At 51.2% G+C, this 25781-nt stretch overlaps 2 protein-coding genes across 3 annotated transcripts in view; one reads left to right on the forward strand and one right to left on the reverse strand.

The window, feature by feature from the left end:
• NEURL1B (neuralized E3 ubiquitin protein ligase 1B) overlaps positions 1-13769 on the forward strand; it is a 33125-nt gene extending 19356 nt beyond the window's left edge. Inside the window, exons 2-5 of the mRNA XM_027718765.2 lie at positions 3976-4536; positions 7319-8026; positions 8924-9049; positions 9919-13769. Of these exons, the coding sequence (XP_027574566.1) occupies positions 3976-4536; positions 7319-8026; positions 8924-9049; positions 9919-10163 (1640 nt within the window). The 3' untranslated portion in view covers positions 10164-13769. The remainder of the gene's footprint in view (positions 1-3975; positions 4537-7318; positions 8027-8923; positions 9050-9918) is intronic.
• A 2184-nt stretch (positions 13770-15953) lies between these two features.
• The window catches only part of SH3PXD2B (SH3 and PX domains 2B), a 70035-nt gene continuing 60207 nt past the window's right edge, over positions 15954-25781 (reverse strand). Inside the window, exons 9-14 of one of the 2 annotated variants that reach the window (XM_039385275.1) lie at positions 25437-25520; positions 24058-24175; positions 22706-22932; positions 21826-21875; positions 21486-21611; positions 15954-20606 (exon numbers count right to left, since the gene is read on the reverse strand). In XM_039385275.1, coding sequence (XP_039241209.1) covers positions 19110-20606; positions 21486-21611; positions 21826-21875; positions 22706-22932; positions 24058-24175; positions 25437-25520 — 2102 coding nt within the window. In that variant the 3' untranslated portion in view covers positions 15954-19109. The remainder of the gene's footprint in view (positions 20607-21485; positions 21612-21825; positions 21876-22705; positions 22933-24057; positions 24176-25436; positions 25521-25781) is intronic. The other variant, XM_027718792.2, reaches the window with a different exon arrangement.

A 25781-nucleotide genomic window follows, 5' to 3' on the forward strand; every position in this document is an offset into this window, starting at 1 on the left:
CTCCTCTGAACCTCTCAGCCTTTCTCTGAACAGCCCAAGGAGACCATGCTGATGAGCCGTATCTGCTGCGAGCTGGGTGATGGTCCCAGTAATTTCTGTTCCTTTGACATCCTCACTGTATCCAGGACACATCCCTGTTTGGCACCAAGCTGCCCCTTGTGATCCTGTGCATCTCTTGTCATGGAGGGGGTCCTCAGGAAAGGGCTGTGGGGCACAGGGAATGTCTTTTGATGCAGACCATGGATTTACTGGAGGGGCAATGCTCTCCTCCTCCTCCTATCAGGCTGCCCTCACTGTGACTGCTGTAGCTCTGGTCTCCTTGAACGTTATTCCCTTCTCCCTCAATTTAGGGGTATTATTCCTGCCTGGCTTGTCCAGGCAAGTGAAGACAGGATTGATCTGGCTTAAGGTCACTCCCCAGCTGAGCAGCCTCCTCCATCCCACACCCTGGAGAGCACCAGCCTTGGAGAGGGCTCTTGTGCTGAATTTTGTCTGCTGCTGTCAGGGGGATTACAAGTGCTGCTGCAAACCCGATGCTGTGAACAAATGGGTGAAAAAAATGTTTATTTTTAGAACTGGAACCATGATAAATATGTGGAATTTGTCCATGGTCTGCCTGCTGTACCTTTTTGAAATGCAAAGTGCACGTCTGTTAAAATACCTCTCCAAAGGTCAGCATAACCTCCAAAATGAATGCGCTGGCCTTTTGGAAAGCAGGTGAAGCTTCAGATGTGCAGTTGAGAGCATGGGGCCCCATAACCCAAATCTGTTTCAGTGTTGTCTGACACCATAAGGATGTAGATGGAAATGCTGCCTTGCCAAAAGGGTTTCTTCTGCACGTTACAGCGAGGAGCCTTAGACCATTCTTAATCCTTCACTTCAGCTTTTTCTTCCATTTTCCTGCCTTAATTTATATGTGCTGAAGTCTCTCTTGTGTGTTTAAGGGACATGCTGTGAGCATCATGTTTGCAGTTAGTGAGACTAGGGATGAAAAATGGAAAACTCTGGAATAAAAATAAGGAAAATGTTGGATGGACACTCAAGACATCCCTCGGGGGACTCAGTTGGTCCCATGTGATGATGTAGCCAGCCTGCCAACATGCTTACAGGGCTCATGGATTGAAGGGTTTGAGAACCTTATATTTTTTAATCCTTTTAGCTTCCTGTGGGGTGGAGGAATAGTGTTACTCTCTTTCAGACAGGGAAGTGAGGCAGAAAGAGAAGAGATTATTTGCTCAAAGCGTTGTAGGAATCTCACAGCTGAAAAAAAGAGTTGGCATAGCTCTTTGCTGCCTGTCAGGCACCCTTGGGTAGGGTGGCACTTCTGCCATGAGCTTGGCTGTCATTATCCCACCGACCGGCTTTTGGGTAGGAAAGCACAGTCAGGAGAGGAGAGGATTTGGAGAAATAGCAGAGGGACTGAAATGTGATCCAAACCATGGAAGCTGAGCTGCAAATTCGGGCAGTTCAAAGGCACAAACATCCTGTTGAGCTTGCCTAGTCCCCGTCGGTACATAATGAGTAAAGCACATGCCCCAGCTCAGCTTCAGGCGTGTTTCAGTGGGAAAGCTCTGCCTCCCCTGCCTCGGGTTATGTCAGGCTTTATTCCCGGTGGCAACCGGCAGGTGTTCATGCGAGGAGGGGACGATGTTATAAATAAATTATCCATTCATTTCCTTAGGGGGACTTTCCTATTGTTTAGTCACAATATGCTTTCCTGTTTTTAAAAAAACAAAACAAAAAGTGCCAGACCCTGGCCCCAAGTTCCTCTCTGGCAGGGTGGACCCGAAGCTGCGTTTGAAGTGGGTGCCTGTGTCATCGCTGTCCTGTCACTTGTGCTGCTGGCACTGTCACTGCTACCTCAGTCCTCTGTGCCTTCCGAAAGTGGCGTGAGAAGAACCTGCCCTGGAGCAGTGCTGGAGGAATCACGTCCTGCCGTGCTCCATCTTTACACGTGTCTTTTCTCCTGCAGGTCGATGTGGGAGGAAGGCTGGTGCTGCACTGGGAGTGGAAAGCAGGGTATTCTTGGGATAGTGGAGAGGAGAACAAAAGCTCTCTTCCCTCCTTCCACCTCCTGGCCGACACAGGGCATTGAGGCCAGGGCACTTGCTTTCACAGGTTGGGGTGGGGGGGTCTTCTCTTCTCCCCGTCTTCCCCAGGACTCTGCCTTCATGGCCCTGCCATGGAAACAGCAACCCCCTCCCACTGTGTAAGAGCGAGGATGTATTTATTTACACCGATGTAGGACAGGATTAACCATTACCTGGTGCTACACAGCCACTATCACGTACAGAAGGAAAAAACATAAACCCACCTTTTGTTCAGCTGCTGCACTTGCCTGTCACGATTTAGGATTGCCCTTTTTGTCTTGCTGCAAACAGAAGCTTTTTGCCTTTGTAGCTCTTTGACTTCTGTCGCAGATGCCTGATTGCAAGGGCTAATCCTGTGTTCAGATCTTGTCTGTGACCCCTCTTCTCTTTCATTTGCAAAGGCAGTGGTTGCTTAGTGGCTCTGTTAATTCAGACACAAATGCAGGTCCCAGCCTCTTGCTGCCCTGTCTGCTATGGTTTTGCCTGCAGAAAAAGGGGTCACAACTGCAGCCTCCTGCCAGCTCTTCCAGCTGCGTTCCCAGCATCTTCTGGTGTTTTTTTCCAGGAGAGGAAAGTGTCAGAAAATCCATCCCTTGTCACGAAGCAAAGCCTGGGGTTACACACAGGGAGGAAGCAGCTTGAAGGAAGGACCAGGCAGGCAGCTTCTAAAGCTTCAGATATGGCAAAATATTTCAAAAGGAATGTGAGCATGTGATGCAGTTTTATATTTAACAGGATGGCTTGGAGCACTCAGGATACATTCCATTTTTGCTTTCAAAATCTACAAAGCCAGGTGCAGAGAAGAGGAGAGGTGGAGTGGGTGGGAAATGGGGAGACCGAATTGCCTGGAGCACCATGGTGGTGGTGGTGTGATGGGATCCCAGGTCCTGGAACAAAACCCCATGTATTCAAGGATATGCAAAAGAGATTGTCTCCACCTCAGGGAGCTCATAGCTAAGGCTTAAGATTAAAAGTTGAGCTTTTTTCATTTCTGCTTCATGCTTGTGTGAACTTCATTTTAGGCCCCAAATCTGCTTTTCTTGAAATTGGTCTCAAAATTGCTATTGACTTAAAATGCTGAAAGATCTCACCCATAAATTCTCCTTCTCCCATCTGTAAAACGAGGATGGCAGGATTTCTGTGCCATCTGCGGTGCTGTGAAGCTGAAAACAATCACCATTTATAAAGTGCTTTGAGCTCAAATGGAAGGTTCTATGTAAAGTCAAGGCTTTGCAGGATGAAATGCTCCTTAATGTGTCAGTTGCATCTGATATCTGAACCAGTGGCTGGGTTGAAAGTTTTGGAAGAACAGCCTGGTGATGCAGAGGTAGTGTAGTGCTCCAACTGCTAAATGTGTTGCTTTATTTGTGTTGTTCAAAAGTGCCTGTTCATTGCTACAAAAAGGGCCCAGAGGAACCAGTGGTTTCATGTCCACAAAAATCAGTCTCCTACATCTGTGTTCATCTCGAGCATCTCTGACATGTGACCATTCTCAGGGTTGATGTGTCTCTGGCCACCATGTGAGTTAACAACACAGGCATTGCAAATAGGAAACCCGGAGCCACAGGCACAGGTGTTAAGCCTTTCCGAGTGCAGTAGGATGCATCTGATGGGAACAAAGGATGTTCCTTTCCATCCAGCTTTGCAGGGCGTAGAAGGGAAGCTGCCTAACCTTTGCCCTGAGAGCTACATTTGCCTTGTATTTGCATAAAGCTGAGGGCCAGACTGGGACAACAATGAGCAGATTGTGGATAAGCACAATGTTGTAAGATTAAATAGCGGGTCCTAGGGAGGAGTGCAAGGCACCCCCCGCAAGGCAGGGCTGAGCCAGCACGTGGCCCGGGTCAAGCACTTCTGACAGAGCCACTGGTTTCTCCTTTTGCAGACACAAGCCACCAGACCCGCTCCGTCTCCAGCCGCCCCTACTACAGCCTGCCCAACAGCAGCCATGAGAGGCGCTCGGTCCTCGCCATCACGGAGCCGCCGCGTTTCCACTCCCAAGCCAAAGGCAAGAACGTGCGCCTGGACGTTCACTCCCGCAAGGCCACGCGGAGGAACAGTTTCTGCAACGGGGTCACCTTCACCAACCGGCCCATCCACCTCTACGAGAAGGTGCGGCTGAAGCTGGTGGCTGTGCACCACGGCTGGAGCGGGGCCCTGCGCTTCGGCTTCACCATCCACGACCCGTCGCAGATGAGCTCTGACGAGATACCAAAGTACGCCTGTCCTGACCTGGTGACCCGTCCCGGATACTGGGCCAAAGCTTTGCCAGAGAGGTTTGCTGTGAGGGACAATATCTTGGCCTTCTGGGTTGATCGTCATGGGAGAGTCTTCTACAGTATTAATGACGAGGAGCCAATACTGTTTCACTGTGGTATTAAAGTTTCTGGTCCTCTTTGGGCACTCATAGACGTCTACGGAATTACCCATGAAGTACAGATACTAGGTAAGTGTGTGTTTGCTCTTCTGGTTGCTCTTTCCACAGAGGCATAATCAGGTAGAAATGATGCACGATCTTGTTGATCATTTCTATGGGACACTTAAGAAAGTTGATTTGCTGTTAGTTTTGTACCTCAAATTAACCATTTTCCTTTTGCCAGCACTAGGGATCCAAAAAGCAATATATTTAGAGATGTGATGGAAAAAACCCCTAAGGCTGCACGTTATAGCAGCCATGTGAAGGGATAAATGTAAATCTTTACCTGTGACTTCACCCAGCTTTCTCTGAGCTGGATGTGCTGCTGTGGCGTGGAAAAACGTAGTGCTGCTTACAGCAAAGTCCCAGGGACTGAGCAGACAAAGATGACCAGTGCTGACTTCATTCTTTCCCAGCTACCAGTTACTGCCAGTCCATTGAAAACTACCACCAACGGCCCAAGAGTTTCCTGGGGCCCTTCTCCAGCCTCTCTCTCTTGGCCTTGGTCCCACCCAGGCTGGCAGTTTAAGGGGCTGGATTTGCAGACATGACCTGATTCACCCTTCCCTTACACATGGGCATCACACAGATCACTGCATTCAGGTGGTGTCTGGCTGATTTAAAAGGCATCATCCTTGGGGAGGGCTGAAAGAGGGGAGGAATTTGTTCCCATTAGCAAACCAAGCTGATTGCCATGGAATGACTTTCCTTTTGTGACTTTTATGGCACTGAAATTTCAAATGAATTTAGTGTTATATGGAAGGTTTTGAACTGGGCCACACCACAGGGAATCCTTTTAAAATACAAGTGTTGCCCTTTCCCAGAGGCTCCTAGGAGCTGATTTGAGTTTTAACAGCCAAACTCAGCTGCACCTGCTTGAGGGGATGGTGCTGCCGTCCTGGCACAGAGCAGACACCAGTGATAAACTGTGAAATGGTTAGTCCAGTGGGCAGGCAGCTACATCACATATTCTTCTGAATGGTGCCAATTATTTTACAGGCGAGAAGGCTACACATAAACAACACTTTTCCCTGTCTGCTGTGCCTCAAATGTGTAATTAAACCTTACCAGTAGCTTATCCTGTAATTGCAATTGCGATGCACTCCAGCCTCTGGTGCTCATCACAGAGCAGAAGTGTTTGCTGTATTGGCCAGGGCAGCTGCTTCACCAGAGCACTCCTTCTTCCTCATTAGATTGGAGTTAGAAAAATAAAATGCTGCATCTTTCTGCCCCCCCCCCCCCCCCCCCCGTCATGCCTGCAGCATCCAAGTGTGCAGAGTGAAAGACTCAGCCTGGGAGCACCTGTACTCTGATATTTTCTTTTTTTATTAAAATACCAAACCCCATACACTGCCTTGGGAATCAGGGCAATGTTCAGCACGATGATCAGGGCGATGATCTGGAGCACAGGGGACCCAAACTCCTTGCTACAGTGGTCGTGTCTTAGAGGATGTGCTTGTCTCTGTCTCTTCCTCCCAAAATTTTGTGAGTTGAGAAAGCTGTAAAATATAACTCCAGTTCTGATGCACTGAATGCATCTTTCAGCATTATGAATTGTAGAATCACAGAATGGTTTGTATTGGAAGGAACCTTAATGATCATCCAGTTCCAACCTTCTGCCTTGGGCAGGCACACCTTCCACTCGACCAGGTTGCTCCAAGCCCCATCCAACCTGGCCTCGAACACTTCCAGGGATGGGGCATATCCATCATGAAGCTTGGATGTCTTACTCTTTCTTGCCAGACACCCTGTCCTTGCTAGAAGGAGCTGGTCCAGGCATCAGTCTACCCCAGTAGCCTCTCCTGCTGCTGAGTGAAGCAGCCTCTGCTTTGCAGGTGCTGGCTGGATTTGAGTGTTTTTCCTTCTTTGGTAAAAGCCTGGTGATTTTCTCCTTCAAGGAGCAGGCAGTGTTGGTGCTGGGCTTCTTCACCCCCATCTCTGGGAAGACCAGGCGCCTGCTTCATTCACACAGACTCTTTACTTTCACATGCTTTGACTTTGCTCAGTGGGTTGAGGCTTTGCCTTCAGAGTCAAGTGTCCAGGCTGCCCTGGGCAGGGCTGGAGGTAGAAGGAAGGACACTCCCAAACTTCTCCACACCTTTACATCGTTCCCCCAGCCTGGCATGGCCGAAGTGAAAATCTGGAAAATGAATTAAGGATCAACATCCTGACTTTCCCTTTGCTGTGAAAAGGGAAAACAATTCTCTGCCATAAAAATCATTCTAACACCTGCAGGAAGTAGCTTTTGTGACCAGCTCTCCATTCAAAATCTCTGCAGGGCTGAGAACACCCCTGAGATACAAAACTTGAAATCTTCCTTAAAATGACCTCTCAGACACACCTGTGCCTGGACACAGTTATAAGGCAATGACAAAGAGTGTGGAAAGAATATTGTGCTTGTGTTCCTTTGCCCATTGCTGTGTTGTGGATTTGACTGGCACAAGAGCTTTGGACAACAAGATATTGAGATGTTTCCTTCTTTTACAGAGTGGTCTCAAAGCTATTAGACCTCTCCACTGAGAAAGCTGTAGGACCACACTGGTTTACAACTTTATCCAGTTCGCCAGTGCAGGGAACTCCCAGATCACATGGGTACTTTGAAACACTTGTTTTTCCTTGGCTGCCAAGATGCAGCTATTTGTCTGCCTTCTGCCTGCTCCACACCTGACTCTCCACCAATTACTGGTTGACCTCTGGCTGATTTTTTCCATTCAGAGGGACTGAATCTGTAGGCTGAAATAATAATTATAACCATAGAAGTAGGCAGTTGTATCTTGACTGTAATGCCTGTGTCACTGGGTTTATGTCACAGATAGCATGTTCGCAGAGACCATGACCACTGCCCGGCTCAGCACTGCCCGGCTCAGCACCTGCCTTCCACAGAGCAACCACGACTCAGCCAACTTCAACAACAATGAGCTAGAGAACAACCAAGTGGTGGCTAAAATTGCAAACCTAAACCTAAGCCGGGTACCAGGACTTGCGACAGACAACCACATCATCCCCTGCTGCCCAAACCGGCGGCATCACGCGCAGGGGGTCCCGGCCTTCCTGGACACAGACCTGCGGTTCCACCCCACCCGTGGCCCTGACATCACCTTTTCTCAGGACCGGATGGTTGCGTGCACCAACTGGCAAGAAAGCAATAGGACTTTGGTGTTTTCTGACCGGCCTTTGCACATCGGTGAAAGCCTCTTTGTGGAAGTAGGACACCTTGGGTTGCCATACTACGGGGCCCTTTCATTTGGCATCACTTCTTGTGATCCGAGTACTTTACGGACAAATGAGCTCCCGGCAGATCCAGACTTTCTCTTGGACCGCAAGGAGTACTGGGTGGTTTACCGAGCGTTCCCGGTCCTCAACAACGGTGACATTCTCAGCTTCATGGTCTTGCCGAATGGAGAGGTGCACCACGGGGTGAATGGAGCCAGCCGAGGAATGCTGATGTGTGTGGACACCTCACAGTCTCTCTGGGTGTTTTTTACAATCCATGGTGTAATCAACCAGCTCAAAATACTGGGTAAGTGCAGCCAAAAGAAAGGTATCAGGGAGCACCTGGCTTGTGCAGTTCCCTGGTCCAGAACCAGAGCTACAGTTTTGCACTCACAGTGTTCACTGATGTGAGGAAGCAGCTCCTGATCTCACCTTGTGTTTGCAAATAAAAGTGAGTGAGACATGTTGGCTGTCACCTAGATGTGTGCAGCCTATATAAGTCCCCCAGAAATGGATGAGACTCGAGACATAAAATAAGCAGCAGGCAAGGATGGCTGTGGGGGGAGGCAGCTGTATTTCAGTGGCTTTGTTTTTTAAGGGATTCTTTATAAACTCCCTATTCCAGCCAAAAGGTGTTAAATTCCTGCCTTGGTAAGGATGATGATGTTTGTGAGCACAGCTCTGGTTTAAGCACATGTATTGGACAGTAATTGCTCCTCAGGCACTGCCACAGCTCGGGTATCAGCTGGCACTTTTGATCCATTGCTGGATCTATCAGAAGGGATTCTATCAGAAAATCAGACTGATGACTTTGTAAAGCAGGTTTTCCTCATCCAAAGCAAAGCCCTGACCCAGCTGACAGTGAGACAGCGACAGCTTGAGGCCACTGCTGCTGGAGAGATTGGGACTGTGGGGAAGTGACTTTATACCCCAAATGTCAGATAACCTGGTTCTTCACTGAAGCACTGAACAGGCATCGTACAGTTGCATAATGAGGTCCAGACCCTGGAGGTCACATCCAAAATCATGCACCTCCAAAGTCACTACATATCATTACTAAGGGGCAGCACTTAACTCAGAAGCTGGGCTTTACCCTGCAGCACCCTGTGTGTGTGGGGTGGGAGCAGCTCAGCAGGTGTTTAGCTGGGGTTGGGGTGTTTCTTGCCCATGGTGGGCTCAACTCAGCTCTCTCCTGTGTTCTCAGGCACGGTGCAGTCCAGCCCAGTGACTGTCTCGCCCTCAGGATCCCCCGGTGGCTCCCAGTACGACAGTGACTCGGACATGGCCTTCAGCGTGAACAGGTCGTCATCAGCTTCAGAGTCATCGCTGGGTAAGGACAGCCTGGCCCTCAGCTCCCACCACAGCAAGACAGGAATCCAGCGTGAGATGGGGCTGGGGCTGTGCAAGACAGCAGGGCAAGGTTAGGGGGGATGTTACATTTCTTCCCAGACTGACAGAAGGAACTGTAGGAAAACACCAAGTGGTGGAAAGATTTTCATGGCCTAAAGAAAGTCTGCGTGTTGCTTGTATCAGCAATGGCATGGCCAGCAGGACCAGGGCAATGACTGTCCCCCTGTACTGTGCACTGGTAAGGCCACACCTCAAATCCTGTGTTCAGTTCTGGTCCCCTCATGACAAGAAAGTCATTGAGGTGCTGGAGCGCGTTCAGAGAAGGGCAACGGAGCTGGGGAAGGATCTGGAGCACAAGGAGCAGCTAAGGGAGATGGGGGGGCTCAGCCTGGAGAAAAGGAGGCTCAGAGGAGGGGACCTTCTCACTTTCTACAACTCCCTGACGGAAGGGTGGAGCCACGTGGGGGTTGGTCTGTCTTGTAAGTATCAAATAACAAGAGGAAATGGCCTCAAATTGCACCAAGAGTGTTTTAGACTGGATATTAGGAAAAATTTATTAACTGAAAGGCTGGTCAGGCATTGAACAGGCTGCCCAGGGAAGTGGTGGAATCACCATCCCTAGAATTGTTCAAAAAATGTACAGATGTGTAAAAAAGGGATAGCAGGCTCTGCCTGGAACTGTAACTGTGCTACTGGTTGGAATACACCGGGGTTGCTTGGCCAAACAAACCAGGCAGTGACTAAGGCAGGAAGAGCCTTAAAAACTGACTTGAGCGTGTGTGTTGATCAGTGTCAGGTTTGCACCGCTGTGGCGACTGAATTATCTCATTCCTTCCTCCTCTTTTGCAGTGACTGCTCCAAGCTCCCCCTTGAGCCCCCCCATCTCTCCCGTCTTCCCCCCTCCGGAGCCATCCAGCAGCAAGAACGGGGAATGCACCGTTTGCTTCGACAGCGAGGTGGACACGGTGATCTACACCTGCGGACACATGTGCCTCTGCAACACCTGCGGTCTTAAGCTGAAGAAGCAGCTCAACGCCTGCTGCCCAATCTGCCGACGGGTCATCAAAGATGTTATTAAAATATACCGCCCTTAGCGCCCGCCTCGGGCTGTAGGAAGGGGAACGCCGCTAGCAGTAACCACGCCTTTCCGTCCCTGCTTATGGGTTATCGTGCTGGTCAGTCGTTATCAAGTGGCTCGTTATCTGTGTTTCCTTATTTGACAGGTAGGGCACAATTCAGGGATAAAATTGAGCTGAGGATCATGTAGGGCCCAAAGGCATGGCCAGGCTGTGTGCCCACAGGCGAATCCGGGGAATCACGGTCTGCACCCAGCTGCAAATGAGAAATTCCCCCTGCAAAGGTTCTTTTTTCCCTCTTCCTGCTCCGGAGGAGGCTTGCTATGGTGTGGACCTGCAAGGGGAGGTTGCCATTTGGTCAATGCCAGGTGCCACTGGGCTTCCTGACCCCAAAACCTGAACAGCTCTGGGATGCTGCCAGATGCTTGTGCTGTGGTGGAACAAAATTAGGATAAGGCCCAGTGGGAGGGTTCAAAGTGGACAAAACTGATCTGGAAATGTCCTGCTTATCTGTGTAAGGAGAACTAGCTAAAGCCAAATAGTAGCACAGCCAGATTCTCACTTGTTTGGGTTCTGTCCCCGTGAACAGGTTTCTGGGGTACATGGAGAAGCCAGTCTGGACATAGATAAAGCAGCTTTTGCTTTCTGTGGCAGAGCAGAGGCTTTTGGCCAGGGAGGCTGAGACCTGGAGAACTGCCATGGAGTAGCAGTGAGGAGCCACTGAGAGCCCAGCCAGCCCCAGCAGTGGGCAGCTATGAGGGGCGACTCAGGCCTGATGAAGCCATAATTTCCAGCCTGTGGATGAGAGGAGTGTTTGGATGGGAACACTGCAATCCTGGCTGTGATGGTGTTTGCCATCTCCAGGCACACACACCTGCATTTTGCTCTGCCCTCTTGGCAGGTGGCACAACTGCCATGTTACCCCATCCTGCCTGGCCAGACCTGTCCTAGACCTTCCCCCGCAGCCAGTGCCATGGCAGGGCTCAGCTTTCCTCCTGCCCCACCATGGGGACTTTTTGGAGCCTGTGGTGAGAAATTAATTTCTGACCCAGTCCCAGCAGGCTCACCTTTTTTCTGAGGACTGTGTATGTGCTGATCTTACCTGCTCTTTCTCCTGCCTTTCCCAGTTTTCCAGCACAGCTGGGTCTCAACAGTAGATGAGAACTTGTTGAGAAAAACAGGGATCTATCTCACTTGGCTTTACTTAGGAGTAGGAAAGAAAAAGGCTCTGGGGCTATTAGTAGATGTTGGGACTTAAAAGGTAAATGGGTTTCAGGTGTGACGTTACAGCTACAGGCAGCAGCTGGATGAGCTGAGCAGCATTTGAGTGTGCAGCACAGGGACTGGTGTGAGGAGCTTAGCGTCCTCCTCCCTGCTGCTCCATTAGGAGCTACCCTCCATTCTCTGTCCTCTGCCCTCTGCCCACTTGCACAGCCCCTGTCCAGTCCTTCAGCCTGAGCCTGACCAGCTTCCAGCTGGTCCAAGAGGGAAAAAGAGAGAGGATGCAAATGGGAGGATGAGAGAGGGGCTGGTATTGCAGCTCGGTGACCGTGTGCTACCAAGTGCATAAGAACAGCTTTTTCAGAAAGGTGCAATTTTAGTCTGAAAAAGAAAAAGCAGAATAGCAACTCCTGTACATTTCAGGGCTTCTGGGCACAGAGGGGCAGCCTGAGGTTGTCAGTGCCTGTCATCTCGCCTGGCCATTTCCTCTCTCCTCCAAGGTGCAGGTAGCTGTGGGTGCGCAGCCCTCTCCTGGTGCTGCTGCCCAGGTGGTGGTTTGGCTGTGCCAGGAGAGCTGTGTTTGGTTACTGACCAGCAGCCAGCCCTGTGCTGCCATTGTGGAGAGCACACCCAGGAGAGCAGTTCATTTTCCTCCTGCAGCGGGCTGTGCCTGCCAGTTCACAGAGCACGGGGAAACCTTTTGGTTTTTAATTTTAAGAACTGATGAACATTTTAATTAAGTGTATAAATGAGAGGCTGCTCTAGAGTGAGATCTCTCAGCCATTGCCCTGCTGCATCAGCACAAGGGCCCACTGACTTTGCAGAGCCCTTTTTGGAAACCTGGCTGATGGCGCTGGCTGTGCCACTGCTGAGTGTGCTCAGCCCTCAGCAGAGCCACTCGCACCGCAATTGCGGCACGAGTTCACTCACACCTTTACTGAAGGAGGTAGCAAGGGCAGCTTCCCTGCGTTTGGAGCCTTGCCTGGACCTCCTGGCTGCCCTCTGCCCAGGCATTGCCTTCCTAGAGACCTCCCGGGTGCCACACTGGCAGATCAGGGTCCGGCTGCAGTGGGTGGGCACAGCACCAAGGGCACGATGATGGCAGGGTATGTCAGCATGGGATGAAGGGCCAGGCAGGTCAGTGCCTGCCTGGGGACAGGCTGCAGTGAGAAGCCTTTGCATCTTGAGGAATTCAAGGAAAGCTGTCAGAATCCACTCACTGCGAGCGATGCCAGCCTGGATCAGATCTGGGCTTGTGAGCACCAGTGGCCATTCCCAGGGCTGCTGTCCCGGTTTCAGGGGTGCCCAGTCCCTTTGGTCACTGCACAGCCACACCAGCACAGCAGAGTCAGTTTGCTTGGCCGACACCTCAGGTCCTCAGTGAGCAGGATTGGTGCATGCCTGGGGTGGGGTTTATTTTGGTTTAGCTCTCTTTTGTATTTTTAAGCCAGCAAGGAGAAATACCAAATCCACCCCAGGCTGGGCCTGAGCTGTTCAGGACACATTGCAGAGGCTGAATTTTTGCTGTAGCAGCCAAGACCAGTTTCCAGAAGGGCAGCACCCAGTGATGCCAGCAAGGGAACCAGCTCAGACAGCGTCTGGAGCACGGCTGAGCAGCAAACAGGACGTGAGAGCAGTGGATGTGTCACTCTGCCTATCTGAGAGCAATGGGAATTTTCCAAAATAGGCCTCAAAAAAAAAAAAATGTCCGGGAAAAGGTAGCCTCTTTCAGATTTGTTAGTATTCGTATTGCTATTTTTTTTAAACAGTCCAATGATATATTATTTGTACAGAAGATCTGTTTGTGCCTTATAAGGGTGTCTGTGCACTTTTTATCCTTTTTAAAGCAACTTTTAAAAAGAAAAAAAAAAGATGGGGGGAGAAAACAGCACAGATCAATGGTAGTTTTTTAGAATTTTGTGTTCACTGAGAATCCTGCTTTATATATATATATATATGTGTGTGTATATATATATATATATACTGGAGTGAAAAAGTGTTTATTTCCATGGATTTTTTCCCCCTCTCCTCCTTAACCTCTTTGTTTAAAAATTTAAAAAAAGGAAGAAAGGAAGGAAGAAAGAGATGAGATTGGGGAACTCTTTTACCTTCCCCCTTTCTGAGACAGTTACTCTCTTGTCGTTACCTTTATGATTCAATACTGTGACCTGTACATCTTGTTTAAGCTGAATCAGATTTTGGACCTCTGTATTAGGCTTTTCAAGCAAATCATCTGGGGGACCGGGGGAGGGAGGGCATCGCACGAGGGGGGGAACTGCACTTCTACATGTCAGTACTCTATAGCGTTGTGTTCAGTGCTGTGTGTTTTACTTTTGTCCATTTACCTGTTTTACATTAATATAATTTTACTTGTTTATGAAACAAATAAAACTTTGGCTTGTACAGAGTGCTCCAGAATGTTTAAAAGAGCTTGAGCCGGGGAGTGATTTGCAAAGCATGGCAATACTGATCCAGAGAGGAAGGGTCAGGGCAGCTCTCTTCATCTGCTTAAAAAAAAAAAAAAAGACACTTTACATACCTCTCATGAGCTGTGTTTTGCTTCTGGGAGTCACAGCCCAGTGGCTGCTCAGTCCCTTGATGGGCTGGGAAGCGTAAGAGGGTTTTCTGGCTACCTTAACTTTGCAAACACTTGCAAGTTTGGCAGGCAGGGTGTATTTTAGGGCTACAGAGGTGAAAGGGTTCAGTGGTAGATGCCATCAGGAAGTGCCCCGAATTTCTTACCCAATCTCAAGCAAGGCAGCTGCCAGCCTGATCCCGCTCCTGTGGCTGTGCTGGGGCTGTGGCAGCCTGGGGACTGTGGGTGGCCAGAGAGGGGTGATGCAAACACAGCAGAAGGGCTGGCCTGGCTCTTTATTTCACAAGCAGAGGCCAACAGAAGGCTGCTCTGTAAACTGTTTATATCCCGAAATGTGGCCTGCTGAAGCCAGATACCAGTCAAGCAGCCTCAGATGTGGTTTAATGTGGAGTGGAAAAATTCATTCATAACTCTGCCCTGGCAAGCACACGGCCAGAGTTAAGTGTTCACACGAAACCCTTCACTCGCCACAGGTGGTGAGGGAGCCCGACAGTGGCTATTTATACTAAAATGCCTTTTTTATACAGTCTGTTGCCCCACTTTATCCACAGAGCTGATCCTTCTGAGATGCCAACAGGCCAATGCTGCCAGTCTCAGGCCATGGAGCAGCTCTGCACCACAGTTAGCATTGATGTGATGACCTGTTCCAGCCTCTGCTGGCCCAAACCCCAGGGAGAGCGTGGAGAACCACTGCCCACTCCCATCCCCTGCACCTGGGTGCTGTGACACGGGTATCAGCTGAAACTGAGCCTCCCAAGGCCGAAGCCCAGCTCTGTGCCAGCACAGCAGATCTGGGCAGCAGCTGGCACTGCTCAGAGCCAGGAGCAGTGTGCCCATGAGATGTGGCCTGGCACCTGCAAGGAGCTGCCCAAGATGGGCTGAGCCCCACATGGCCATGCTAATGCAGTACTCCAGGTTATGTCACAGGCCCCGAATTTCTCCTTGGTGCACTCACCTGCTGCGGGGTGGCAAGTGGCAGCATCAGGGCGGGTGCTGGGGTACTGATGGACAAGCCCTGGACAGAGTGTGGGCGGGCAGACACCTGGTCATGGCATGGGGCACGTGCTGCAGGCAGCTGAGTGAACACAGCCATCGGGTGAAGCAAGGTGGGCCCTGATGCTACATGATTGATAACATTATTTGAACGAGATTAAATTCTTCCCCATCCTCTGATTATACTGATAGGGGAATCAGTTCCCAAGTTTGAAGAAGTGGAGTGAAATAGGTCTGATTGTTCCAGGACTTATTCCTACAAGTGGCTGGGACTATTCTTTTGTATCAACAGAAGCAAAGGAGAGAATTCCTTGGCACTCTTTGCTACCAATCCAGAGGCACCAGGCTGGTACCTGCTGCCTGCACAGCCCTGCTGGGAGTCCTTGGCACCTAACAGCTGGGGGTGTGCATGGACAGGGCTTGCATGTCCCAAGCTGGCAGGTGGTCAGCTGGGCCAGTGCAAGCTGCTCATCCATGTCTTTTTTCCCTCACTTCTTTCCCACTCCTTATGAAGCACTGCCTGTGTGCAACACCATAGCCTTCTGTCAGGCACTTGGGCTTTGGAGTCCAATCCTTCTTTTGCCTGAGCCTTGCAGCTCCATTCCCTGGCCAGCCTGAACCCCCAAGAGCCCCTCCTGAGGATGGGTAGTCCCTCTCTCTCTCTCCCCCCACTTCCCCAAAATCACCAGACTCTGCTGCCTTGAGATCACAGTAACAAAACTGCTATACTACACCAGCTCATTTGCTGGGACACCCATCAAAGTTTGGGCAAGACCCAAGGATCTGCAAGGGTACCCATAACCCTCACCACTCCCAGGCACTGCTGTATGTGGGAGCACAGCCACAGCTGCCAGGACAGGAGAGCAGCACACCACATTGCACCCCAGAATTACACCAGCCACACACGGGTTCACTAAGGTGCTTGAAACCAGTCAAGCAGTTTCTTTTTATTTCTTAAAAAAAAAGAAAACAACCCTCCCTACCCCCCCCCCAAAAAAAATCCTAAACCCACCAAATAAAATAAAAAAAAAATCCATCCCATAAAGGTGAAAGTATAGATAGGCATGTACACAGCTACATCTACCTTCTGCTGCCCCCCACCCACCCACAGTAATGTAGATTTATATGCACTTACATAATATAGCGAGACACGGACAAACAAATGGGTTTTGGGAGGTTTAGGGAGCCTGTGAGGAGCAGGGCACAGCAGGGCCGACAGCCTGCTGGGGATGTGCCAAACTGTGGTGTGTTCCCAACACCTGGCTCGTGGGCCCCAAGCCATGGCAATGCCCCCCCTTGTCACAAACCCTGACCCTGGCACTGCACTGGGTGGTTGGGCATTGGCTGATGGGGTGATGCACCCCGTGGCCAAGCTCGGGGTACTCGTGGTTGCCCTCCTCCTCCTCACGAGGTAGTCGGGGAGCTCGGCCGCATGTGACGTGCAAAGTACAGAGAGGCACAGCCTGGCTTTGGGCACACATGGCTGAACTGAGGGACAGGTATCAGATGGGGGGCAGAGCCCTGCCAGCCCAATGGCTCTTGGCATCTTCCCGACTGGAGTTGTCCAGCCTGCAGTCCCTTCGCAGACAGAAGAATGGTAGGAAGGGGTAAGGCTGCAGGTGTCAGCACATACTGAGTGATCCCTGCCCTCTTGGAAGCTCTTTGGGAACAAGGGAGCGATCCTGTCACGTGCTCAATGAGCCAAATACAGTACTTGTGTTAGCAAAATGAAGCACTACCAGTTCTGAGGTTCAGTCTGGGAGGGAAGCGGGAATAGCCCTCATTTAGTGCGGAGGTCACACAGACAACACAGTCCTCTCTGAAGAAAGCCAGGGCACTGAGGTCTCAGAGAGAGCAATAAGAGGCAATTCTGAGATTAAAAGGCTGTTCAGCAAAGACAGAGCAAGGACATAATGCCTGAGAAAAGGACACACAGCCCCTTCACCCCTGCATGAAACTACCAGAGCGGACAGGGGGATACAGGTCGAGCCCCTTCCTCAGATACGGAGAGGGCTGGATTTGGCTGACAAGCAGCTCTGGCTTAACTCATCCTGTCCCCACTCCTTTCCAAAGCAGAAGGGCTTTACTGGAGCAAGTGATGTGCGGAGTGAAGGCAGTGTTGCTCCCCCAACCCACCCTGCAACTCTCCTGGGAGCACATCAACAACCCAAAATGTGCCACACAAGTAGCTTTGTTAATGGATTGGGTTGCAAATGGATCACTTATTGCCAGCTCAGGTGAGTCACTCTGATCAGAGGCTGATGTGCCACCAGAAAAAACTGCAGGTGAGAGCAAGAGGAATCAAGGGGAGAATGGGGTGCATGAATTATTCCCATGGCTAAAATTGAATCTTGGGGCTTCTGGATTTTAGGCCGTACTGGGATGGTCAGGACTTCTCTATTAGATCAAACCAGCGCTGGGACAAACTGCTCCATCACTGTCCCAGAACAATCCTGGCCACAGGCACCACCATTTTCATTCTATATGCAGACAGAGGGATCTTCAACTCTACATTTTCAGGCTAGAAAATATGGGACAGAGAAGGAAGCAAGCATTTTGGGGAGTGGAGAACACTGCTTCAATTCTGCCAGCCTCAAATTAGAGGGAAAACTGCAATTATTTTCAGCAGCAAAATAATGTGGCTGCAGTGCTCACACTTGCAATTAGACCAGAGAGGGCAACAGGGCTTGGTCAACACAAAACCTAACCCTGCCTTGGCTGGGGGGTGGGACTGGATAACCTCCAGATGTCTCTTCCAACCCGAACTATTCTGTGATTCTATGAAACCCACCAAGAGCCAGGTTTAAAGCTCTTCTGGAGAGAAATGCAGCCCTGAACCTGCAAGTTAGACAAGGACAGAGGGAAAGAAATTGGCACTGGGGAATGACAGCTCATCCATGCTCATCCTCCTGCTGGGATAAGCAACACTGTGGGCAAGATTAAGCTTGGCAGGCAAGGATGTCAGCACTGAAAAATCCCAGGCTCTGCTTGACCTGAAGCTCCCCAAGCAACCTGTCACACAGCGTGAAATGAAAGGACCTGGAAGACAGGCAGGTGGGGTGACAAACAAGGTAAGCAGCCCCTGAGCACCAGACACACCTCACAACTGGTTGTGATGAGGAGCTGAACTCCCACATTCTGGATTGCACTTGATAATATCAGCACCTATGGAAGGACCCACCTCCTGGCTGCTGCCCGCCAGCCCGGGGAAGCTCAGTGGGTCGTGGGAAGGGGTGGTCCCCTATTAGTCCAACAAGCTGGGCAGTCGGTGTGGGAAGGAAAGCAAAGCATCCCTTTTCCAGGGCTTTTGGGGTCATTTTGGTCCTCTGTTACTTGCATAGTATTCTTCAGCAAAACCCCTCTGACGTTTGGTTGTGGTACTGCAGGGGAGAAGCCTGCATGGTGTCCTGGATCAGCACGGAGAGGACCTGTTGGACGAGTGTGTGTGTATTTCTCTCCATTTTTTTCCATCAGGAGGATGTTTAAGTTAACACTTGTTGTCACAGATCAGGGAGGGTCCTGTGGCATTTGTGGGTGGAGCAAGGCACAGCCCTTAACTGGGCAATGCCTGGGCCTGCACGTGCAGACAGAGCTATAGGGACCCTGTTCTCAGCAATCATTACTCCTTTTGGCCACATTCCCTATGGCTCTGGCACACACCTGGACTAAGCAAGGTGACCTACAACATTTAACTGTGACCCTGAGCTTCAGGGAAAGGCAAATTCTTTTGTGCAGCCAGATTTCCTTTGTTGGTACCATTCCACCCATAAATCTTTGTTGGTACCATTCATGGTACAGGTGGCAAAGTGTTTATCAAAGTCCATCTCCTGAGCACAGAGAACCATGGGAGCCATCATACACCATGAAGCTTGGCCAGGACAGCTCCAGCTGCATGTCTAGGCTGCCAGGATGGCACAGGAGCCAAGTCCTTGGGAGAATGTGGGGAGGAGGGTGGGTGGGAGCAAATGGGTGGGGAGGGGAGGTCAAGCTGCTTCCTCCACGCTGCCGCCAACAGGCACCAGCTGGGATGCGTGGGATATCAATTATTATCTTTCCTTTTAAAGCCAGCCTCACAGAAAACTATAAATTAATCTGCTAATTAAATACTCAGGTGAGAGACCAGGGAACCTCCAGCCGTGCAAGCAGAGGAGTGGCTACGGCTTCTTCCGCAGGTAATTGGAAGGGATCCAGCCCTCCCAGCACGGCCCCCCCGTCAGGACCTTGCAAAACCACCAGCCACTGCTGTTCTTCTCACGAACTTCAAACAAAGTCCCTTCTTTAAAGCTGTTGGTCTCCTCGTCGCCTTCAAAATCCGCCACTGCCACATAGAGAGCTTCCCTGGTAATATCCAGGCTGGAGACAGGGGCTGAGGTCCTCTCCCTGGGCTCCCCTCTCTCCACTGGTTTGGAAATGACCTTTGGGCTTACGCTGCTTTTTGCTTTGGCTTCGTCTTGGATGGAGGCAGAGAGGAAGGGCTTGGCTTTTGGAGGAACCAGCATGGGCCTCCCTGTCACTGCAGATGACCTGATTTCAGGCGCTTCCCGTGCTGGGGCCCTCAGCTCCACTGCGGGGCCAGGGGCAGGACCCCCTATTTTCTTGGGGGGGGGTGGTCTGCGAGGTGGCACAACGGGGCGCTGTGGTGGGGCGTCCCGGGCACATGGGGTGTTTGCTGGGCCCAGGGGAGATTTGGGCAGTGCCTCTTTTGTGGTATAGCTGTCCAGCTTGGGCAGGGGCTTGTTCTCCATGCTTGGTCGCTCTGGAAACCTTCCAGGAGCCTCCGAAGAGACCACAGCACTACTGAAGGAGATTTCACTGGCAGCAGTGTCCTGCTCGGAGGGCTTCTCTGGGCACTTGGCAGGTCTAAGCTTGCTCCGCAGGCTGCAAATGTCCAGTTTATCATCAGCTGGAGGTGGGTCTGTCCGGGGGGATGCAGCAGGCTTTGGCTTGATCTGAGGTCTAGACTTCAAGAACGGATTCTGGGTGATGGGCTCAGGTTTGTCCTCCACAGGCTCAGCTTTTGGCTTGGTTGGCTTGACAATGGGCCGGAGGTTTGGCTTCTTCACCTCCTTGGCTGACACCTTATGTCCACATTCCAGTCCCATTTCGTTTTTCAGCTGGAAGAGTTTGCCCTTCTCTGGTTTGAGCTCTGGCTTCTTGCTGTCCTTTGGGGCTGCCGACTGCTTGGGTGGGATCATGGGCAAAATCATGCCTGGGGGCTTGGGGGGAGGTCTCTGCCTCTCAAGTAACTCGCCTTCTGATTTAATGATGGACTCCTTCCTGGGCGGCAGGCTGGGCTTCTCCTCTGTGTCACGGTCCGAGATCTCCTCATAGCCCCCGGCAAAGGAAAGGTCCCCACTTTCGGGACCTTCCCGCCCCTTCCAGTCTTTGGCCCACCTTCCACTGCAGTCCGTACCGTTAGGAGGAGCCTCTGGCAGAGGACGGCATGGCCCTGTCGCCTCCTCGCTGCTGTTGCCATCGGCCGTGGCGTCACCGAGCCGGAGCTGGGCCATCTCGTTGGGGAGCGGAGCCAGGAAATTCGGCCGGGATGCATTGCTGGTTTTCTTGTACTTATCGATGAAGGTGGCAGGGGCCCAGCCTTCCTTCTCCTCGATCTGGATGTACCACCAGCCGCTCAGGTTCTTCTCAATAACCTGCCGAGGGGAAAGGAAACCTCAAACATCCATGTGGGATCCCTCTCTGCACAAAAGGGTGTCTCCGAAATGATGTCAGGGGGGCACATGGCCTTGGGCGCCTCTCCAGCCAAAAACCATGGAATCACAGCACTGGCATCTAATGGAAAGGGAACCCGGTCATGACCTCTGCCAGGGAAGGAGAGCTGCGTGCCATGGAGCTGAGGAACGGAACAGCCGCGGCAAGGAGCTGTTTCCGAGCTGTCCCCGGGAGCGGGATGCCGGGTGCTGGCGGTGGCCACTGCGTGGCACTGTTGGAGCGATCAACCGGCAGCGATGCTGCACGGATCGGACACCGTCCAGTCTCTGCAGCTCCGGGAGTGGGGCTGAGGCCTGGGAGGGGCTGACTGGGGCAGCCCTAAAGGAAAATCCTCTTAGCGAGGGATAAATCACATCAGCACACGGAGAAAGCAAAATCCCATCTGCAGGAGGGATTCTGCCAGCAAAGAGGGTGTGCCAGGAAAGCAGTTCTGGAAGCGCTTTTAACTTTACACCTAGCCTAACTAAGGAAAAAACTACCATCTCTAACCTGATTTGTGGTTTGGCTTTATTTTCCATTAGCTCTAACACAGCACCCATGACCGGGGGACGGGAGGCCACCAAGAGCATCTTGGGCTCCAAAGTCTGGTGAGCTCATACAGGTTTCTCTCCCACTCTGATGTCAACATTACACAGAGGCAATCACACGTATCACCATGCCCATTTTTCATCTAGAATATCATGGTGAGCAGATCCTCCCTGCCTGGAAGGGGAGCTCCTGTCTGAAACAGGTCCCAGGGCAATGGAGTCAGGAGCACCGCATTGATGTGAAGATGTGTGAAGGGAAGATGACAGTCTCACCTCTACTTTCATTCCTGCCTGGAAGCTGATGCCATCAGGAATGGTAGTCTGGAAATCAGCGATGGTGTAATATTCCTCTTCCACTTGAGGAGGGACAGGAGGTTTAGGCAGGTTCAAACCACGTGGCTGTGACCAGAAAAAAGGAAACCCATCAGTGTGTTTCTACAGCAGGTGTGACACAACATCCCCACAGCCCACCAGCCAACACAGACAGACACCAGCACGGCCAGGGACAGGGGCAAGATCTCAGGCAAAGAATAACCAGTGACCAGAGCTCCTTTTAGTGCTCTTCTCCCACTCCCTTTGCCATTGCTACTCTCCTACATCAGCTGACACTTACTATGGTGAGGTCTCGGCGAGGAGGTGGCCTCTGCCTCATCTTTGGTGACTCTGTGGAGGAAGAATTCCAGATGCTGTTGAGTTCCTGGCTTTTGGTCACATGTGTGTTTGCAAAAGACAAGACAAAAAAGACAGGCAAGGACCAAACCTGCCCCAGGGGAAAGAAACACAAAGGAAGAATCTGTCTCCCTGGCACTCTGAGTAGCAGAGGTCACCCAGGTTTCAAGGGAAGGTAAGGGAAAGGAAGGGAAAGGAAACCAGCTTTCAGTTGTTGCTGGGAAATGCATCTGAGGTGACCACATAAAACTGCTTTTGCATTGCAGGACTGACCCAGAAGACCTGGCCTGCAGAAGGGTTACAATCATAGAACCACAGAATCACAGAACCACCTGGGTTGGAAGGTGGTTCTGGAAGGTGTGGAAGGTGTCCCCTGCCATGGGGACACCTTCCACTAGACCAGGTTGCTCCAAGCCCTGTCCAACCTGACCTCACCACTCTCACAAGTAAAGAATTTCTTCCTAATATCCAATCTAAACCTACTCTCTGTCAGTTTGAAGCCATTTCTGCTTGTTCTTGTCACAACATGCTCTTGTAAAAAGTCCCTCTCCCTCTTTCTTGTAGGCTCCCTTCAGATACTCTCCTCTCAGAAGCCAGTGTATCTCCAGATGAATCTGCAGCCTGGGAGGTGATCCCCGCTCCATTTGCTGACCCTCAGCAGGCCCCTGGGAAGTTCTGTGCTTGTGCCCCACCCGTGTGTGCAATGACACCCTTTAGGAGACCCGGCTGCAGAACTCACAGCCCCTGCAAGCCTCTGCCTGACGCCCCATTACTTCACTTGAAAGCTGCAGCCACCACCCACCTGCCCCTGACCGGCCACTTACTGCGTCGGATGTCGGCGTTGGGCAGGGGTCGGCTGTCGAACCTCCCATCCCTCTGCCCAGCGAGCCCATCCTTCTCTCGGCTCGCCAACACCTGCTGCCGGGAGATGCCATCCAGATCCAAGGCACAGGAATGAGCGGAGGAGCCCGGCCCCAGCTTCTGTGAGAACATGTCTCCATTCCCCTTTTTGAGATAGGAGGCAGGGGCCCAGCCTTCCTGGCCCTGGTACCTGTCGGGGCAAGAATGGCAACATCACTGCACCCAAGTGGTGTGGAGCCATTGGACATCCCCGGAGCCAGAGCTCACATGTTGACTGAATGTACCATCTGTCCTGGGCAATACGAGCTCACTGGGTGCTCAGTGGCACATGGGCACCTGGAGAGTTCCAGTCATGACTAATGCTCCCACACAAGCTGGCCACAGCCAGCAGGACAATGGCAGCAGTTAAGGAATGAAGCGCACTGGCAGGGGAAGCAGAGGGAAAAAGCAGAGGGCTGCTGCTGGATTGATGTACCTGGTCTTTGGGAGAAAGCACAAGCCCTCTGCCTGAGCACCAGCAGCCTGGATCCCTTCCCTGCTCTAAATCCGTTTAGGAGAGACACCAGCCCCGTGACCTGATCAAAAAACCACATCCGCAGAGTCTCCCTGCCATGCTGGAGACTCTCCCCGCTGGCTGCGCTGCAGCCACTACGTTCCGATGGCACCAACTACTGAGCTTGTAATAGCCTTTAGAGCTCTTGTGGCAGCTCTCCTCTGCTTAAATAGTCAATGGATGTGTTTCTGGGGCTGTGCTGCTGCCAAGACCACAGGTTCAATGTAAGGTTAAGAAAATTGCAGCAGTGCTCCCACTCCGATCAAGTCCAGCCATTTGCTGGACCACAGATGAGAAAATGAGCTTCCAGCAGAAAACAACTATCAGCTCAGGATGGTCTGGAGCCTTTGGCCTCAGCATACCCTGCACACAGCAGACCTGGCTCAGATAATGGCCCTTCTCTGCAGGAGCATCTGAACAGAGCCAGAGGATCCAGCCTGCCTCTGGGACACTCACTGGTTTTCCCATCAGCAGGATGTGATGTAACATTCTCACACCAGTTCCCTTTGCATTGCTGGGGCATGTGATGCTGTGACACAGTCCACCTCCCAGCACAGGAAATCAGGGGATTTTAAAGATTCTCAACCAAAGCTGTGCTTGAATATCAACTGGTCTTTGTAGGGATGGAGAGAAATAAGTTCTGGTACTCTGCCCTCCCCAGCACCCCAGACTTGCCCTTGGGTACATCCCACATGCATTGGGTCTCTGCTTTGCACAGCCCCAGCTGCAGTGCCAGGGAAGAGCAAGAGGTAGGGACAGTACCTGATTTTCCACCAGCCCTCCAGGTTCTTCTGGATCACCACCACCACAGCTCCCTTGTCCAGGTTCATTTCATCCTGGTCCCTTGCAGTGTAGGGGTAAATAACAGTGTACTTCTCCTCTGTTGAAAAGAAAGCACAGTTTCATGGAGATACTGTTTCATGGAAACCTGGGTTCAGTTGAAAAATGGTTATAAAGTGCTTTAATAAATGATAATTCTTGTTGTAATTTAGGTGCAAACACACAGAGATACACAACCATTCTTAAGAGAAATGACAGTGAAATATACTTCAAAACAAACACAGCTGCATTTGGAAATGTAAACTTTGGAGAACTACTCTGGCCCAAGAAGTTGTCTAACAGTTCCTCCTCTCCCTTAGGACTAAAGACTGTCTTTTTACAGCTTGTCACAGAAGCTCTTCCATGCGTCCATTTCAGTTCAAATTTCTTTCACAAAGCTTTTAAAGAAAAACTGTCCCCTATAAGGGGAAAGAAATCCCATGGGCATCAGGGAGCAACTCCTCACACACAGCTCTCAAACCAGTCTACAGCAGCAGGTCTACAGGAATTTCCCTGTTCAACAGCTCCATCTCCAAGACATTGGTCAAAGCCATGTGTGGAGGCTGGAGAAGAGTCTGATGTTCTGTCCATCAGACCAAAGGATGTTAAGCAGGGATATGGATGTTCTTCCCTTCAGGAGGAAGGGAAAACATTCTAACAACCATGCAGACAATATGTCAGACAAACAGAACCATCCATCCTCCCCTCTCCCTCACCTTGTCCTGTCCTCTCTGGAAGAAACACAGGAAAATAACTGCCTGTGCTTAAGCTGTGCCACAATAGGGTTGAGGCCGTCTGGGGAAAAATTTGCTTCCAAAATCCACATCTGGACATTCATATATCCCCACCATGCAGGTTTCCTGGATTTTTCTTCTGTGAGGAGCCACAGCTCTGGAAGGGCCTGATTTCCCACCCACTTCATGTGAAGGAGTCAAAGAGGAGAATGTCCTGTCACATCCAGCAAGACCAAGCTAGTTCTTCTCCTCCTGACCCCACCTGAGGCACCAATCCCGGGCCAGGGCTCAAAGTTACTTTTACAGGAACTGAGGCAGCAGTTGGAAGAAGTCTGTGTACATGTGCTGGGGGAAAGCAGAAACTCCAGTCTCTGAATCCAAAACAAGCCTCAAATTGTGAGAAGGAACAGCTGATAGAGGAAAGGGATGTGGACACAAGTAGGCCTCATGGAAGGATGAGGAGCAGGTATGGCACACACTGTGGACTGACACAAGCAGGGCTCATCACATGCAAAGCAAACAAACATGCACACAACAAGGCTCCAAGCACAAAACATGGGCAGCCACGAAAGTCTCTGTGAAGTCCACCTTGACCCCATCCACTGGTGTACAAGTCCCCAAGAGTCCGACGGCGGCCAACGTGCCTGGGCAGAGACCAGTATCTCCATGGGACTGGGAAGAGCATGTTGGGGAAGCAGGAGAAGGACAAGAGAGGATGTGAGGAGGCAACACTTCAGGTCCAAGAAGAGACAGGGCTGGCACCAGAGAGTGGTACAGAGACTGTTCTCACCTGGAGCCCTCTGGGGCCCTTCCCCAGTCTGAGCCCCCCTCCCACCTCTGCCTGCCCAGAGGAGGGGCTGAGCCAGCTACTGCACTGCTTTGAGCACACAGCGGTCACCACAAAGGATGTGCTCTCCAGGGACATTTCAGATT

Source organism: Pipra filicauda, unplaced genomic scaffold, assembly GCF_003945595.2.
Source record: "Pipra filicauda isolate LSUMZ 115617 unplaced genomic scaffold, ASM394559v2 scaffold3_size10097308_pilon, whole genome shotgun sequence".
Classification (NCBI taxonomy): Eukaryota; Metazoa; Chordata; class Aves; order Passeriformes; family Pipridae; genus Pipra; species Pipra filicauda.